The sequence below is a fragment of the Petromyzon marinus genome, unplaced genomic scaffold (genome assembly GCF_048934315.1).
Source record: "Petromyzon marinus isolate PM22_M1 ecotype Great Lakes invasive population unplaced genomic scaffold, UKy_Petmar_22M1.pri1.0 PM_Scaffold_118, whole genome shotgun sequence".
NCBI lineage: Eukaryota > Metazoa > Chordata > Hyperoartia > Petromyzontiformes > Petromyzontidae > Petromyzon > Petromyzon marinus.
Window position 1 is genome coordinate 215,342 of NW_027423078.1, and position 18,652 is coordinate 233,993.

The following is an 18,652-nucleotide window of genomic DNA, read 5'->3' on the forward strand; positions in this document are numbered from 1 at the left end:
CTCGCTCACTCACTCGCTCGCTCACTCACTCACCTACTCACTCACTCACACGTCCAGAACGCCAGCTGGTGGACTCTTGGATGGAGTACCGTAAACACCGCAGACGGAGCTTGGGAGTCCTGTTACAGTGAGTGGGGGGTAGGGGGGGTGAGGGAGGGACTCGCTCACTCGCTCGCTCACTCACTCACTCGCTCGCTCACTCGCTTACTCACTCACTCACTCACCTACTCACTCACTCACTCACACGTCCAGAACGCCAGCTGGTGGACTCTTGGATGGAGTACCGTAAACACCGCAGACGGAGCTTGGGAGTCCTGCTGCAGTGAGTGGGGGGTAGGGGGGGTGAGGGAGGGACTCGCTCACTCGCTCGCTCACTCACTCACTCGCTCGCTCACTCACTCGCTTACTCACTCAGTCACTCACCTACTCACTCACTCACTCACACGTCCAGAACGCCAGCTGGTGGACTCTTGGATGGAGTACCGTAAACACCGCAGACGGAGCTTGGGAGTCCTGTTGCAGTGAGCGGGGGGTAGGGGGGGTGAGGGAGGGACTCGCTCACTCGCTCGCTCACTCACTCGCTCGCTCACTCACTCGCTTACTCACTCACTCACTCACACGTCCAGAACGCCAGCTGGTGGACTCTTGGATGGAGTACCGTAAACACCGCAGACGGAGCTTGGGAGTCCTGTTGCAGTGAGTGGGGTAGGGGGGGTGAGGGAGGGACTCGCTCACTCGCTCGCTCACTCACTCGCTCGCTCACTCACTCACTTACTCACTCGCCCACTCACTCACTCGCTCACTCAGTCACTCACTTACTCACTCACCCACTCACTCGCTCAACTACTCACTCACTCGCTCACTCACTCACTCACTCGCTCGCTCACTCACTCACTCGCTCACTCAGTCACTCACCTACTCACTCACTCACCCACTCACTCGCTCAACTACTCACTCACTCGCTCACTCACTCACTCACTCGCTCAACTACTCACTCACTCACTCGCTCACTCGCTCGCTCACTCACTCGCTCACTCGCTTACTCACTCACTCACCCACTCACTCACTCACTCACCACTCACTCACTCACTCACCCACTCACTCACTCACTCACCCACTCACTCACTCACCCACTCACTCACCACTCACTCACTCAACCACTCACTCACCACTCACTCACTCACTCACACACTCACTCACTCACACACTCACTCACCACTCACTCACTCACTCACCCACTCACTCACTCACCACTCACTCACTCACTCACACACTCACCCACCACTCACTCACCACTCACTCACTCACTCACCCACTCACTCACTCACCACTCACTCACTCACTCACCCACTCACTCACTCGCTCGCTCACTCACTCGCTCACTCACTCACTCGCTTACTCACTCACTCGCCCACTCGCTCACTCACTCACCTACTCACTCGCTCACCTACTCACTCACTCGCTCACTCGCTCGCTCACACACTCACCCACTCACTCATCCACCTACTCACTCTCTCACCCACTCACTCACCCACTCACTCACTCACCCACTCGCACACCTACTCACTCGCTCAACCGCTCACTCACCCACTCACTCACCCACTCACCCACTAACCCACTCGCTCGCTCACTCACCCACTCGCTCACTCACTCACCCACTCACTCGCTGACCCACTCGCTCATTCACCCACTCACTCACCCACTCACTCACCCACTCACCCACCCGCTCACCCACTCACTCACCCACTCACCCACCCGCTCACCCACCCGCTCACTCACTCACTTACCCACTCACCCACCCACTCACCCACTCACTCACCCACTCACCCACTCACTTACCCACTCACCCAATCGCTCACTCACCCACTCACCCACTCACCCACTCACCCACTCACTCACCCACTCACTCACCCAATCGATCACCCACTCACTCACTCACCCACTCACTCACTCGCTCGCGGTGAGTGAGTGAGTGGGTGAGTGAGCGGGTGAGTGAGTGAGTAGGTGAATGAGTGAGTGAGTGGGTGAGTGAGTGGGTGAGTGAGTGAGTGGGTGAGTGTGTGAGTGGGTGAGTGGGTGAGTGAGTGTGTGAGTGAGTGAGTGGGTGAGTGAGCGAGTGGGTGAGTGTGTAGGTGAGTGAGTAGGTGAATGAGTGAGCGAGTGAGTGGGTGAATGAGTGGGTGAGTAGGTGAGTGAGTGAGTGAGTAGGTGAATGAGTGAGTGAATGGGTGAGTGAGTAGGTGAGCGAGTGGGTGAGTGAGTAGGTGAGCGAGTGAGTGAGTAGGTGAATGAGTGAGTGAGTAGGTGAGCGAGTGGGTGAGTGTGTAGGTGAATGAGTGGGTGTGTAGGTGAGCGAGTGGGTGAGCGAGTGGGTGAGTGAGTGAGTAGGTGAATGAGTGGGTGAGTGTGTAGGTGAGTGTGTAGGTGAGTGTGTAGGTGAGTGTGTAGGTGAGCGAGTGGGTGAGCGAGTGGGTGAATGAGTGGGTGAGTGTGTAGGTGAGTGGGTGAGTGTGTAGGTGAGTGTGTAGGTGAGTGAGTGGGTGAGTGAGTAGGTGGATAAGTGGGTGAGTGTGTAGGTGAGTGTGTAGGTGAGTGTGTAGGTGAATGAGTGAGTGTGTAGGTGAGTGTGTAGGTGAGTGGGTGAGTGTGTAGGTGAGTGAATGAGTGAGTGAGTAGGTGAATGAGTGAGTAGGTGAATGAGTGAGTGAGTAGGTGAGCGAGTGGGTGAGTGTGTAGGTGAGTGAGTAGGTGAATGAGTGAGTGAGTGGGTGAATGAGTGGGTGAGTGAGTGAGTGAGTAGGTGAATGAGTGAGTGGGTGAGTGAGTGTGTAGGTGAATGAGTGAGTAGGTGAGTGAGTAGGTGAATGAGTGAGTAGGTGAGTGTGTAGGTGAATGAGTGAGTGGGTGAGTAGGTGAGCGAGTGGGTGAGTGTGTAGGTGAGTGTGTAGGTAAGTGGGTGAGTGTGTAGGTGAGTGAGTAGGTGAATGAGTGAGTGTGTAGGTGAGCGAGTGGGTGAGTGTGTAGGTGAGTGGGTGAGTGTGTAGGTGAGTGAGTGGGTGAGTGAGTGAGTGAGTGGGTGAGTGAGTGAGTGGGTGAGTGAGTGGGTGGGTGAGTGAGTGGGTGAGTGAGTGGGTGAGTGAGTGGGTGAGTGTGTAGGTGAGTGAGTGGGTGAGTGTGTAGGTGAATGAGTGAGTGGGTGAGTGTGTAGGTGAGTGAGTGAGTGAGTGTGTAGGTGAGTGAGCGAGTGGGTGAGTGAGTAGGTGAATGAGTGGGTGAGTGTGTAGGTGAATGAGTGAGTGAGTGTGTAGGTGAGTGAGTGGGTGAGTGAGTGATTGGGTGAGTGTGTGGGTGAATGAGTGAGTGAGTGTGTAGGTGAATGAGTGAGTGTGTAGGTGAGTGAGGTATCACCCCCCCCCACCCCGCCCCCAGGAGTGGTGACGAGTGGTGGTCCCGGTGAGTGAGTGGGTGGGTGAGTGAGTGGGTGGGTGAGTGGGTGAGTGAGTGAGTGAGTGTGTAGGTGAGTGTGTAGGTGAGTGAGTGAGTGTGTAGGTGAGTAGGTGAGTGTGTAGGTGAGTGAGGTATCACCCCCCACCCCGCCCCCAGGAGTGGTGACGAGTGGTGGTACCGGTGAGTGAGTAGGTGAGTGTGTAGGTGAGCGAGTGGGTGAGTAGGTGAGTGTGTAGGTGAGTGTGTAGGTGAGTGAGTGAGTGAGTGTGTAGGTGAGTGAGTGGGTGAGTGAGTGAGTGGGTGAGTGTGTGGGTGAATGAGTGAGTGTGTAGGTGAGTGAGTGAGTGGGTGAGTGAGTGAGTGAGTGGGTGAGTGAGTGAGTGGGTGAGTGAGTGAGTGAGTGGGTGAGTGAGTGGGTGAGTGAATGAGTGAGTGTGTAGGTGAGTGAGCTACCCACCCCCACACCGCCCCCAGGAGTGGTGACGAGTGGTGGTCCCGGTGAGTGAGTGTGTGAGTGAGTGAGTGGGTGAGTGTGTAGGTGAGTGAGTGGGTGAGTGAGTGGGTGAGTGAGTGAGTAGGTGAGTGAGTGGGTGAGTGAGTGGGTGAGTGAATGAGTGAGTGTGTAGGTGAGTGAGCTACCCCCCCCCACCCCGCCCCCAGGAGTGGTGACGAGTGGTGGTACCGGTGAGTGAGTGGGTGAGTGAGTGGGTGAGTGAATGAGTGAGTAGGTGAATGAGTGAGTGAGTGGGTGAGTGTGTAGGTGAGTGTGTAGGTGAATGAGTGAGTGTGTAGGTGAGTGAGCTATCACCCCCCCCCACCCCGCCCCCAGGAGTGGTGACGAGTGGTGGTACCGGTGAGTGAGTGGGTGAGTGAGTGGGTGAGTGAGTGTGTAGGTGAATGAGTGAGTGAGTGGGTGAATGAGTGAGTGGGTGAGTGTGTAGGTGAATGAGTGAGTGAGTGTGTAGGTGAATGAGTGAGTGAGTAGGTGAGCGAGTGGGTGAGTGTGTAGGTGAGTGAGTGGGTGAGTGTGTAGGTGAATGAGTGAGTGAGTGGGTGAATGAGTGAGTGAGTGGGTGAGTGTGTAGGTGAGTGAGTGAGTGTGTAGGTGAATGAGTGAGTGAGTGGGTGAATGAGTGAGTGAGTGGGTGTGTAGGTGAGTGGGTGAGTGTGTAGGTGAATGAGTGAGTGAGTGGGTGAATGAGTGAGTGAGTGGGTGAGTGTGTAGGTGAGTGAGTGAGTGAGTGTGTAGGTGAATGAGTGAGTGAGTGGGTGAATGAGTGGGTGAGTGTGTAGGTGAGTGGGTGAGTGTGTAGGTGAATGAGTGAGTGTGTAGGTGAGTGTGTAGGTGAATGAGTGGGTGAGTGAGTGTGTAGGTGAATGAGTGAATGTGTAGGTGAGTGAGCTATCACTCACCCCCCCCCCACCCCGCCCCCCCCAGGAGTGGTGACGAGTGGTGGTCCCGGTGAGTGAGTAGGTGAGTGTGTAGGTGAATGAGTGAGTGAGTAGGTGAATGAGTGAGTGAGTGGGTGAATGAGTGAGTGAGTGGGTGAGTGTGTAGGTGAGTGAGTGGGTGAGTGTGTAGGTGAGTGAGTGAGTGTGTGAGTAGGTGAGTGAGTGAGTGTGTAGGTGAATGAGTGAGTGAGTGGGTGAGCGAGTGAGTGAGTGGGTGAATGAGTGAGTGAGTGGGTGAGTGAGTGAGTGAGTGGGTGAATGAGTGAGTGAGTGGGTGAGTGAGTAGGTGAGTGAGTGGGTGAGTGAGTGTGTAGGTGAATGAGTGAGTGAGTGTGTAGGTGAGTGAGTGTGTAGGTGAGTGAGTGTGTAGGTGAATGAGTGAGTGTGTAGGTGAGTGAGTGAGTGTGTAGGTGAATGAGTGAGTGAGTGGGTGAATGAGTGAGCGAGTGGGTGAGTGAGTGAGCGAGTGGGTGAGTGTGTAGGTGAGTGAGTGAGTGTGTAGGTGAGTGTGTAGGTGAGTGAGTGAGTGTGTAGGTGAGTGTGTAGGTGAGTGTGTAGGTGAATGAGTGAGTGTGTAGGTGAGTGAGTGAGTGTGTAGGTGAGTGAGCTATCACCACCCCACCCCATCCCGCCCCCAGGAGTGGTGACGAGTGGTGGTCCCGGTGAGTGAGTGGGTGAGTGTGTAGGTGAATGTGTAGGTGAGTGTGTAGGTGAGTGTGTAGGTGAGTGAGTGAGTGAGTGTGTAGGTGAGTGTGTAGGTGAGTGAGCTATCACCACCCCACCCCATCCCGCCCCCAGGAGTGGTGACGAGTGGTGGTCCCGGTGAGTGAGTGGGTGAGTGTGTAGGTGAGTGTGTAGGTGAGTGGGTGAGTGTGTAGGTGAGTGAGTGGGTGAGTGAGTGGGTGGGTGAGTGTGTAGGTGAGTGAGTGGGTGAGTGAGTGGGTGGGTGAGTGTGTAGGTGAGTGAGTGGGTGAGTGAGTGTGTAGGTGAATGAGTGAGTGAGTGTGTAGGTGAATGAGTGAGTGTGTAGGTGAATGAGTGAGTGAGTGTGTAGGTGAATGAGTGAGTGAGCTATCACCCCTCACCCCGCCCCCCAGGAGTGGTGACGAGTGGTGGTCCCGGTGAGTGAGTAGGTGAGTGAGTGAGTGAGTGTGTAGGTGAATGAGTGAGTGAGTGGGTGAGTGTGTAGGTGAATGAGTGAGTGAGCTATCACCCCCCCTCACCCCACCCCAGGAGTGGTGACGAGTGGTGGTCCCGGTGAGTGTGTAGGTGAGTGTGTGGGTGAGTGAGTAGGTGAGTGTGTAGGTGAGTGTGTAGGTGAGTGAGCTATCACCCCCCGCCCCCCCCAGGAGTGGTGACGAGTGGTGGTACCGGTGAGTGAGTGAGTGTGTAGGTGAGTGAGTGAGTGTGTAGGTGAATGAGTGAGTGAGTGGGTGAATGAGTGAGCGAGTGGGTGAGTGAGTGAGTGTGTAGGTGAGCGAGTGGGTGAGTGTGTAGGTGAGTGAGCTATCACCACCCCCCATCCCGCCCCCAGGAGTGGTGACGAGTGGTGGTCCCGGTGAGTGTGTAGGTGAGTGTGTAGGTGAGTGTGTAGGTGAGTGTGTAGGTGAGTGTGTAGGTGAGTGTGTAGGTGAGCTATCACTCCCCACCCCACCCCAGGAGTGGTGACGAGTGGTGGTCCCGGTGAGTGAGTGAGTGTGTAGGTGTGTAGGTGAGTGTGTAGGTGAGTGAGTGAGTGTGTAGGTGAATGAGTGAGTGTGTAGGTGAGTGTGTAGGTGAGTGAGTGAGTGTGTGGGTGAGTGTGTAGGTGAATGAGTGAGTGAGCTATCACTCCCCACCCCACCCCAGGAGTGGTGACGAGTGGTGGTCCCGGTGAGTGTGTAGGTGAGTGTGTAGGTGAGTGAGTGAGTGTGTAGGTGAGTGAGTGAGTGTGTAGGTGAGTGAGTGAGTGTGTAGGTGAGTGAGTGTGTAGGTGAGTGTGTAGGTGAATGAGTGAGTGAGTGTGTAGGTGAGTGAGTGGGTGAGTGTGTAGGTGAGTGAGTGAGTGTGTAGGTGAGTGTGTAGGTGAGTGAGTGAGTGTGTAGGTGAGTGAGTGAGTGTGTAGGTGAGTGAGTGTGTAGGTGAGTGAGTGAGTGTGTAGGTGAATGAGTGAGTGAGTGTGTAGGTGAGTGTGTAGGTGAATGAGTGAGTGAGCTATCACTCCCCACCCCACCCCAGGAGTGGTGACGAGTGGTGGTCCCGGTGAGTGTGTAGGTGAGTGTGTAGGTGAGTGAGTGAGTGTGTAGGTGAGTGAGTGAGTGTGTAGGTGAGTGAGTGAGTGTGTAGGTGAGTGAGTGTGTAGGTGAGTGTGTAGGTGAATGAGTGAGTGAGTGTGTAGGTGAGTGAGTGGGTGAGTGTGTAGGTGAGTGAGTGAGTGTGTAGGTGAGTGTGTAGGTGAGTGGGTGAGTGTGTAGGTGAATGAGTGAGTGTGTAGGTGAGTGTGTAGGTGAGTGAGTGTGTAGGTGAGTGAGTGTGTAGGTGAGTGAGTGTGTAGGTGAGTGAGTGAGTGTGTAGGTGAATGAGTGAGTGAGTGTGTAGGTGAGTGTGTAGGTGAATGAGTGAGTGAGTGTGTAGGTGAGTGTGTAGGTGAATGAGTGAGTGAGCTATCACTCCTCACCCCGCCCCCAGGAGTGGTGACGAGTGGTGGTCCCGGCGATCCTCTCTGAATCGCGAGCTGCTGTCCCCGTCCGCCGTGTCGCGCCAGGCGGCGGTGCTGGCCGCTGTGAGCCACGACTTCGCCCTGAGGCTCGGCATGCTCAGCCTCAGCGCCCGAGGCGGTGGTGGCGGTGGCACGGGCCACGTGGCCCGCCTGGACAACGAGCTGTTCAAGTTCGCTCTGGAGTGTACGTGGGGGGTTGGAGGGTGTGGTGGTGTGGTGTGGTGGGTGGGTGTGGTGTGGTGTGGTGGGTGGGTGGGGTTCACGATGCCCGTGTGGGTGGGTGCGGTTCACCCACCCAGCCAGTCACCCATTCGCTCACCCACTCACTCACTCACCCACTCACTCGCTCGCTCACCCACTCACTCACCTACTCACTCACCCACCCAGCCAGTCACCCACTCACTCACCCACTCACTCACCCACCCAGCCAGTCACCCACTCACTCACCCACTCACTCACTCACTCACCCACTCACTCACTCACCCACTCACTCACCCACCCACTCACTCGCTCACCCACTCACTCACCCACTCACTCACCCACCCAGCCAGTCACCCACTCACTCACCCACCCAGCCAGTCACCCACTCACTCACCCACTCACTCACTCACTCACCCACTCACTCACCCACCCACTCACTCGCTCTCCTACTCACTCACCCACCCAGCCACCCACCCACCCAGCCACCCACCCACCCAGCCACTCACTCACTCACCCATCCCATGTCCCACCCAGCCACTCACCCATCCAATGTCCCACCCAGCCACTCACCCACCCACTCACGCACTCACCCACTCACCCACTCACCTACACACCCATCCCACTCACCCACCCAGCCACTCACTCACTCACTCACCCATCCAATGTCCCACCCAGCCACTCACTCACCCACTCACCCACTCACCCACTCACCTACACACCCATCCCACTCACCCACCCAGCCACTCACCCACTCACCTACACACCCAGCCACTCACCCACTCACCCACACACCCACTCACCCACACACCCACTCACCTACACACCCACCCACTCACTCACCTACACAACAACAACCGCCATTCGCCACTTAGTGGCGGTGACATCACCACGACGCTTGTGCCAGGCTATGTGCACCCTGAGGCCACGTGAAGTGTCGAACACCCGCTGGCAGGAGGTCACGGGGCAGACCCAGGTGCCACTGGTCGACTGACTGAGATGACTGGCTGATGCACCACCTGTGCCCCCTACTGTGCCAACCTGCTGTGCTTTAGCCACCCGGCGCTCCGCTCGTTGTTCTGAGCGTCGCTCCTCCGCCCTCCGTTGTTGTTGGAGGGCGACTACCTCCAACTGCCCAGTAGCAGCGTCCTTCACGAGCCTCTTCCACAGAGGCCGATCTTGACACCGCTGGTACCAGTCATCGGCAAGTCCACTCAGCTCCACGTCCTCCTGTACCACATCACTCCATCTCTTCTCTAGCCCGTACCGCGCCTGCTTAGCCCCCTCAATCCGGCCGAACAAAAGCTGTTTCGGCATGCGGAGGCTGGGCATGCGGGCTACATGACCCAGCCATCGCAGCCTTCCCCGCCGGAGGAGCTCACCGATGGGACCTTGCCCAGATCTTTCAAGGATTTGTGAGCTCCTCACACAATCCAGTCTGGGTAAACCCAGGATGGATCATAGGCAGGCTAGCCTAAATGTTTCTAACCGGTGAAGATGTTCCATTAGTGGGGTCCACGTTTTGCAAGCGTAGAGAAGGGAGGGAATGACCGTGGCCGAGAAGACCTGAAGCTTAGTGCGGAGCGACAGACCAGGTAGCTTCCACACAGCGTTACGCAACCGATGAAAATATATTGCCGCTCGACTGATTCAGAGTGAGACCTCTGCTGTTAAACTGGAGCCAGTCAAAAGCACACTGCCCAGGTATGGGAAACTCTCCACTCTCTCCACAACTGCCCCATCACCGATTGGGAGTTGTGGGGGTGGAGTGTCCGATGGTACAAAATACCCAGGCAGGTGCTTAGTTTTGGCGGGGCTGATGGTAAGGCCCCACCTCTCAGTAGCACGCTCCAGTCTCAGCAGCAGCGTCTCCAACCCCTCCTCTGAATGAGCAGCTATTACCAAATCATCAGCATACATAACGTGGTTGAGCAATAGGGACCCATCCCTTGACCACACTCGGGCATCGATCAGCCTCCCATTATATCTGTACCATATGGAGATTCCCCCGGTACAGCTATTGAAGGCTTCACGAACTACGTGGTCAAAATAGATGTTAAATAATGTGGGAGCCAGAGGACATCCCTGTCGCACCCCAAGGTGTACAGGGAATGGCTCTGACTCCCGGCCACGTAGTTTACCCGGGCCCGCTCACCATCATGAAGATCCTTAATGATCGTGAGCAGAGGGTCAGGGACTCCAAAAGCACGAAGAACAATCGAGAGCCCAGGCCTACTGATGGTATCATAGGCCTTGACCAGGTCAATAAAGCAGAGATGTAGGTCTTGTTGAAATTCCCTACACCTCTGCTGTAGCAGACGGACAGAAAATATGGCATCTGTGCAGGACCGCCCTTTCCTGAAACCGCATTGGGGCTCCGCAAGCCTCTCCTCAGCGTGCCTGGCAAGGCGATGCTGAATAATCCTTGCCAGGACCTTTCCCGGCACACTGAGGAGTGAGATTCCCCTGTATTTGTTACAGTCTGTGCGGTCCCCCTTCTTAAAAAGGGGGACCACCAGGGCATCCTTCCAATCCTGCGGAACCCATCCAGTGGTCCAGACCGTTGTTATGATGTCATATAGGGCAGTCTGTGCACAAACGCCACCCTCCCTCAGCATTTCGCTTGGGAGATCATCTCTGCCCGCTGCCTTTCCTGGTCTCAGACTCCGGATTGCCTTCAGTACTTCCTCAACAAATGGCACCTCAGCCAGCCACTCACAGGGGGTGACTTCTTCCAATATTTGAGGCACCGCAGCCTCAGCAGGGTCATCCCCACTTTGCGCCACGATGTTTTCCTGGCTGAGGGATTTTCCCTCTCCCAGGACCTCACAGAAATGCTCAGCAAATCTGCAAACCTGTTCCTGGGGGTCGGAGATTGGATCACCGTTTTTTCCCCTAATGATGGTAATAGGTGTGGCGCTGCAGGTTACTTTTTTGATGGAGTTATGTGATCACGGGCCACTGAGGCAGACTCCATCTCCTCAGCAACCCACGACCACCACCCATCCTTGCAGCGCCTCACGGCTCTCCGAACCTCCGAGCGAAGGCTGCGGTAAGCCTCCTCATTCTCTGATGCGCGATTCTGTAGCCGATGACAGTGGGCCTGTCGCTTTTTCTCAACCATCCTGAACACCTCCTCTGTCAGCCAGGGTCTCTGGGGAGGTCTGGACCACGTACCCAAAGCAGCCATTGCAGCTGCATGAGTCACAGTCCTAAACCTCGCCCATTTACCCTCGACATCAGGAGGAGTCGGGGACGATGCCAATCCCAGCCGCAAGCAATGATGAAATTCTCGCTTGCAACTTTCATCAGATAACTGAGACCAGGCCACTTTAGGTTGGAATGGGGTCCTGGGTGTACACCCACCACCGGAGTGGAAGAATGGCAGGCACAGCTTACAGATGACTAGTCGATGGTCAGAGGGCAGATCAGCTCCACGGTAGGTCCTGGTGTCAAGGACATGGGCTCGCATCCGCTGGTCCGTCACTATGTAGTCCAGCAGATGTTCTTGCTTGGACCCGGCATGTAACCATGATGTTGTGTGGATGCGCCGATGCCGGAACAGCGTGTTGGTAATTACAAGCCCATGGGCTACACAAAAATCTAGCAGCCTCCTACCGTTGTTATTGAGCTGATCTGGCCCATGCCCTCCAATCACTCCAGACCAGGTGCCAGTATCATGACCAAATCGGGCATTGAAGTCACCCAACATGATGACTCTATCCCGAGGGGTCACTTTAGCCAGCACCTGTGACAGGAGGTCTTAGAAGGCATCTGACTCATCGGCTTTGCCTGCATCCCTCCGCAGATGTTCATCTTTGGTGGGGGCATAAGTAACCACGACCACCATTCCTCACCTCCGGTTGATGGGAAGGCGAGCCCAAAGTTGCCTGGGGCTTACAGCTTCCCACACCTCACCGCCACGCTCCCACGCCCCCTTCATTCTTTTGTTCAAAAGAATAGCCACACCCTGTTGTTTGGCAGTCTGCTGCCCCGAGTAGACAACTGTCCACCCCTCATGGTGGCAGGAGCCAGAGCCGGTCCACCGGACCTCCTGAATGCCACATAGATCCAGGCGGTACCGGTCCATCTCCCGACAGAGGAGTGGCAGCCTCTCCTCCGCTGTGAGCGTTCGAACATTCCATGTGGCCAGCCGTAGTGGCTTTTCGTTGTTTCTGGAGGAGCCCCGAGGGTAGATATTCAATCTCCTGGCTCCGCCAATTGGGGTTTGGCCAGGAGACGTCATAGACGCCTGGCCCCCCGGGGCCTCCAGCACAAGCTTATTAGTTTAGATATTTCAGTTTAACTCGTGGTTTAGTGGTAATTAATTGAAGGTGGAGGGGTTACCAGCCCCTCACACCTGTCCAGAGCCCCCTTTTAGCCCCTGTGGTGGACACATATGCCATGAGGGGAGGAGCCAATCAAAAATTGGACCTCCCCTCACAGCACTGTCCACGACAGAGTTGCCCGTCCGGCGCCGCGAGGAGGTAGGGGGTTGTTTTGCCGGACACCCACCCACTCACCCACCCAGCCACTCACCCAGCCACTAACCCACTCACCCACCCACTCACTCACCTACACACCCACGCACTCACTCATCCAGCCACTCACCCACCCAGCCACTCACTCACCCAGCCACTCACCCAGCCACTCACCTACACACCCATCCCACTCACCCACCCAGCCACTCACCCACTCACCCACCCACTCACTCACCTACACAGCCACCCACTCACTCACCCAGCCACTCACCCACCCAGCCACTCACCCATCCCACTCACCCACTCACCTACACACCCATCCCACTCACCCACCCAGCCACTCACCCACTCACCCACCCACTCACTCACCTACACACCCACCCACTCACTCACCTACACACCCACCCACTCACCTACCCAGCCACTCACCCACTCACCCACCCACTCACTCACCTACACACCCACCCACTCACTCACCCAGCCACTCACCCAGCCACTCACCCAGCCACTCACCCACCCACTCACTCACCCACCCAGCCACTCACCCATCTTACTCACCCACTCACCTACACACCCATCCCACTCACCCACCCAGCCACTCACCCACTCACCCACCCACTCACTCACCTACACACCCACCCACTCACTCACCCAGCCACTCACCCACTCACCTACACACCCATCCCACTCACCCACCCAGCCACTCACCCACTCACCCACCCACTCACTCACCTACACACCCACCCACTCACTCACCCAGCCACTCACCCACCCAGCCACTCACCCAGCCACTCACCCACTCACCCACCCACTCACTCACCTACACACCCACCCACTCACTCACCCAGCCACTCACCCACCCAGCCACTCACCCACCCAGCCACTCACCCACCCAGCCACTCACCCACCCAGCCACTCACCCACTCACCTACACACCCATCCCACTCACCCACCCAGCCACTCACTCACTCACCTACACACCCACCCACTCACTCACCCAGCCACTCACCCACCCAGCCACTCACCGAGCCACTCACCCACCCACTCACTCACCTACACACCCACCCACTCACTCACCCATCCCACTCACACACTCACCTACACACCTACACACCCATCCCACTCACCCACCTAGCCACTCACCCACTCACCCACCTACACACCCATCCCACCCACCCACTCACCCACACAGCCACTCACCCACCCAGCCACTCACCTACCCACCCATCCCATGTCCCACCCAGCCACTCCCCCACCCACCCACCCACTCACTCACCTACACACCCACCCACTCACCCACCCACCCACACACCTATCCCACCCACCCACCCAGCCACCCACCCACCCACTCACCCATCCCACTCCCCCACCCACCCACCCACTGACCCACACCACCCCCCCACCAACCGCCCCCCACCAATCTCCACAGCGGTGTGCAGTGCCCTGTTTGGCGAGCGTCTGGGCCTGCTGCACCCCGTGGTGCCCCCTGAATCCGAGCGCGTCATCGACGCCATCTCTGTCATGTTCCACTCCACGGTGCCCATGTTGGTGGTCCCGGCCGGCCTGCACCGGGCCCTCCACACTCCAACGTGGAGACGTCACACACACGCCTGGGACCTCATCTTCACCTACGGTGGGCGGGGTGGGTGGGTGGCGGTGTGGTGGGTGGGGTGGGTGGGTGGGTGGGGTTCACGGTGACCGTGTGGGTGGGTGGGTGGGGTTCAGGGTGGGTGGGGTTCACGGTGACCGTGTGGGTGGTCCCGGCCGGCCTGCACCGGGCCCTCCACACTCCAACGTGGAGACGTCACACACACGCCTGGGACCTCATCTTCACCTACGGTGGGCGGTGGGGTGGGTGGGTGGGTGTGGTGGGTGGGTGGGTGGGGTGGGTGGGTGGGTGGGGTGGGTGGGTGGGGTTCAGGGTGGGTGGGGTTCACGGTGACCGTGTGGGTGGTCCCGGCCGGCCTGCACCGGGCCCTCCACACTCCAACGTGGAGACGTCACACACACGCCTGGGACCTCATCTTCACCTACGGTGGGCGGGGTGGGTGGGTGGGTGGGTGGGTGGGGTTCACGGTGACCGTGTGGGTGGGTGGGTGGGGTTCAGGGTGGGTGGGGTTCACGGTGACCGTGTGGGTGGTGCCGGCCGGCCTGCACCGGGCCCTCCACACTCCAACGTGGAGACGTCACACACACGCCTGGGACCTCATCTTCACCTACGGTGGGCGGGGTGGGTGGGTGGGTGGGTGGGTGGGGTTCACGGTGACCGTGTGGGTGGGTGGGTGGGGTTCAGGGTGGGTGGGGTTCACGGTGACCGTGTGGGTGGTGCCGGCCGGCCTGCACCGGGCCCTCCACACTCCAACGTGGAGACGTCACACACACGCCTGGGACCTCATCTTCACCTACGGTGGGCGGGGTGGGTGGGTGGGCGGGGTGGGTGGGTGGGTGGGGTGGGTGGGTGGGTGGGGTGGGTGGGTGGGTGGGTGGGGTTCACGGTGACCGTGTGGGTGGTGCCGGCCGGCCTGCACCGGGCCCTCCACACTCCAACGTGGAGACGTCACACACACGCCTGGGACCTCATCTTCACCTACGGTGGGCGGGGTGGGTGGGGTGGGTGGGTGGGGTGGGTGGGGTGGGTGGGTGGGTGGGGTTCACGGTGACCGTGTGGGTGGGTGGGGTTCAGGGTGGGTGGGGTTCACGGTGACCGTGTGGGTGGTGCCGGCCGGCCTGCACCGGGCCCTCCACACTCCAACGTGGAGACGTCACACACACGCCTGGGACCTCATCTTCACCTACGGTGGGCGGGGTGGGTGGGTGGGTGGGGTGGGGTGGGTGGGTGGGTGGGGTGGGTGGGGTTCACGGTGACCGTGTGGGTGGGTGGGGTGGGGTTCACGGTGGCCGTGTGGGTGGGTGGGGTTCACGGTGTGGGTGGGTGGGTGGGGTTCACGGTGTGGGTGGGTGGGGTTCACGGTGGCCGTGTGGGTGGGTGGGGGTCACGGTGACCGTGTGGGTGGGTGGAGTTCACCACCCCCACCACCACCACCACCCTCACCACCACCCTCACCACCACCACCCACACCACCACCACCCTCACCACCACCACCCTCACCACCACCACCACCCTCACCACCACCACCACCCACACCACCACCACCCTCACCACCACCACCACCACCCTCACCACCACCCTCACCACCACCCTCACCACCACCACCACCACCCTCACCACCCTCACCACCACCCTCACCACCACCACCCTCACCACCACCACCACCCTCACCACCACCCTCACCACCACCACCACCCTCACCACCACCACCACCCTCACCACCACCACCCTCACCACCACCACCACCCTCACCACCACCACCACCCTCACCACCACCCTCACCACCACCACCATCATCACCACCACCCTCACCACCACCACCACCCTCACCCTCACCACCACCACCACCACCCTCACCACCACCACCACCACCCTCACCACCACCACCACCACCCCAGCCAACAGATGGATCCAGAAGTCCGTCCTCTCGTTCCGTGCGGGGGCGAGCGGCGATGGCGGAGCCCGGGCGGGTCACGTGAGCATCATGGCGGGCCTGCTGCAGAGGGACAGCCTCTCACTGGGAGACCTCGCGGCAAGCGTGACAGAGCTCATGGCAGGGGGGGTGGACACGGTGGGTGGGTGGGGGGGTGGTGGGGGGGTGAGTGGTGGGTGGGTGGGGGGGTGGGTGGGTGGGGGGGTGGGTGAGTGAGTGGGTGAGTGAGTGAGAAGGTGAGTGGGTGAGTGGGTGGGTGAGTGGGTGAGTGAGTGGGTGGGTGGATGGATGGGTGAGTGAGTGGGTGGGTGGATGGATGGGTGAGTGAGTGGCTGAGTGGGTGGGTGGGTGAGTGAGTGAGTGGGTGGGTGGGTGGGTGGGGGGGTGAGTGGGTGAGTGAGTGAGTGGGTGGGTGGGTGGGGGGGTGAGTGGGTGAGTGAGTGAGTGGGTGAGTGGGTGGGTGAGTGGGTGGGTGGGTGAGTGGGTCGGTGAGTGAGTGGTTGAGTGAGTGAATGGGTGAGTGAGTGGGTGGGTGGGTGAGTGAGTGGGTGGGTGGGTGAGTGAGTGTGTGGGTGGGTGGGTGGGTGAGTGAGTGGGTGATTGGTGAGTGGGTGAGTGGGTGGGTGAGTGGGTGGGTGGGTGGGTGAGTGGGTCGGTGAGTGAGTGGTTGAGTGAGTGAGTGGGTGAGTGTGTGAGTGAGTGGGTGAGTGAGTGGGTGAGTGAGTGGGTGAGTGAGTGAGTGGGTGAGTGAGTGGGTGAGAGAGAGAGTAGGTGAGTGGGTGAGTGAGTGAGTGGGTGAGTGAGTGGGTGAGTGAGTGAGTGGGTGAGTGGGTGGGTGGGTGGGGGGGTGAGTGGGTGAGTGAGTGAGTGGGTGAGTGGGTGGGTGAGTGGGTGGGTGGGTGGGTGAGTGGGTCGGTGAGTGAGTGGTTGAGTGAGTGAGTGGGTGAGTGAGTGGGTGGGTGGGTGAGTGAGTGGGTGGGTGGGTGAGTGAGTGTGTGGGTGGGTGGGAGGGTGAGTGAGTGGGTGATTGGTGAGTGGGTGAGTGGGTGGGTGAGTGGGTGGGTGGGTGGGTGAGTGGGTCGGTGAGTGAGTGGTTGAGTGAGTGAGTGGTTGAGTGAGTGAGTGGGTGAGTGTGTGAGTGAGTGGGTGAGTGAGTGGGTGAGTGAGTGGGTGAGTGAGTGAGTGGGTGAGTGAGTGGGTGAGAGAGAGAGTAGGTGAGTGGGTGAGTGGGTGAGTGAGTGGGTGAGTGAGTGAGTGGGTGAGTGGGTGGGTGGGTGAGTGAGTGGGTGGGTGTGTGGGTGAGAGAGTGAGTAGGTGAGTGGGTGAGTGAGTGAGTGGGTGAGGGGGTGGGTGAGTGTGTGGGTGGATGAGTGGGTGAGTGAGTGACTGGGTGAGTGAGTGAGAGGGTGAGTGAGTGGGTGAGTGAGTGGGTGCTGAGTGGGTGAGAGAGTGGGTGGGTGAGTGGGTGAGTGAGTGAGTGGGTGAGGGGGTGGGTGAGTGTGTGGGTGGATGAGTGGGTGAGTGAGTGAGTGAGTGGGTGAGTGAGTGGGTGAGTGGGTGAGTGAGTGGGTGGGTGAGTGGATGGTTGATGTTGTTGATGTTGTTGTTGATGTTGTTGATGTTGCTGTTGATGTTGTTGATGTTGTTGTTAATGATGTTGTTGATGTTGTTGTTGATGTTGTTAATGATGTTGTTGTTAATGATGTTGTTGTTGTTGATGTTGTTGATGTTGTTGTTGATGTTGTTGTTGATGTTGTTATTGATGTTGTTGATGTTGTTGTTAATGTTGTTAATTATGTTATTGTGGTTGATGTTGTTGTTGATGTTGATGTTGTTGATGTTGTTGTTGATGTTGTTGATGTTGTTGTTGATGTTGTTGATGTTGTTGTTGATGTTGTTGATGTTGTTGATGGTGTTGTTGATGTTGTTGATGATGATGATGTTGTTGTTGTTGATGTTGTTGATGTTGATGATGTTGTTGATGTTGTTGATGTTGTTGATGTTGATGATGTTGTTGTTGTTGATGTTGTTGTTGATGTTGATGTTGATGATGATGATGTTGTTGATGTTGATGATGTTGTTGATGTTGTTGATGTTGTTGTTGATGTTGTTGTTGTTGATGTTGTTGATGTTGTTGTTGTTGATGTTGTTGATGTTGTTGATGTTGATGATGTTGTTGTTGTTGATGTTGTTGTTGATGTTGATGTTGATGATGATGATGTTGTTGTTGTTGATGTTGTTGATGTTGATGATGTTGTTGATGTTGTTGTTGATGTTGTTGTTGATGTTGTTGTTGATGTTGTTGATGTTGTTGATGTTGTTGATGTTGATGTTGTTGATGATGTTGTTGTTGATGTTGACGTTGATGTTGTTGATGATGTTGTTGATGTTGTTGTTGTTGATGTTGTTGATGTTGTTGTTGATGATGTTGTTGTTGATGTTGACGTTGATGTTGTTGATGATGTTGTTGTTGATGTTGATGTTGTTGTTGTTGATGTTGTTGTTGATGTTGTTGTTATCAGACCTCCATCACACTGCTCTGGGCTCTCATGGAGCTGTCCCGTAACCCCTCGCTCCAGGAGGAGCTGAGGTCAGAAGTCACGAAGGCCATGACCCCTGGAGCTGACCCCTTAGAGGTCATCCGCCTGACCCCACTCATACGACTCACCCTCACCGAGACGCTGCGGTGAGCACTCACCCACTCACTGTTACACTCACTCACTGTTACACCCACTGTTACACTCACTGTTACACTCACTCACTGTTACACTCACTGTTACACCCACTCACTGTTACACCCACTCACTGTTACACTCACTGTTACACTCACTCAC

At 57.3% G+C, this 18,652-nt stretch overlaps 1 protein-coding gene across 1 annotated transcript in view; it reads left to right on the top strand.

Moving 5' to 3' along the window:
* Nucleotides 1-65: 65 nt before the first annotated feature.
* The window catches only part of LOC142922606 (cholesterol side-chain cleavage enzyme, mitochondrial-like), a 29,574-nt gene continuing 10,987 nt past the window's right edge, over nucleotides 66-18,652 (top strand). The window contains exons 1-6 of the mRNA XM_076063425.1: nucleotides 66-127; nucleotides 7,567-7,781; nucleotides 13,706-13,909; nucleotides 14,972-15,073; nucleotides 15,784-15,956; nucleotides 18,341-18,504. Coding sequence (XP_075919540.1) covers nucleotides 81-127; nucleotides 7,567-7,781; nucleotides 13,706-13,909; nucleotides 14,972-15,073; nucleotides 15,784-15,956; nucleotides 18,341-18,504 — 905 coding nt within the window. The 5' untranslated portion in view covers nucleotides 66-80. The remainder of the gene's footprint in view (nucleotides 128-7,566; nucleotides 7,782-13,705; nucleotides 13,910-14,971; nucleotides 15,074-15,783; nucleotides 15,957-18,340; nucleotides 18,505-18,652) is intronic.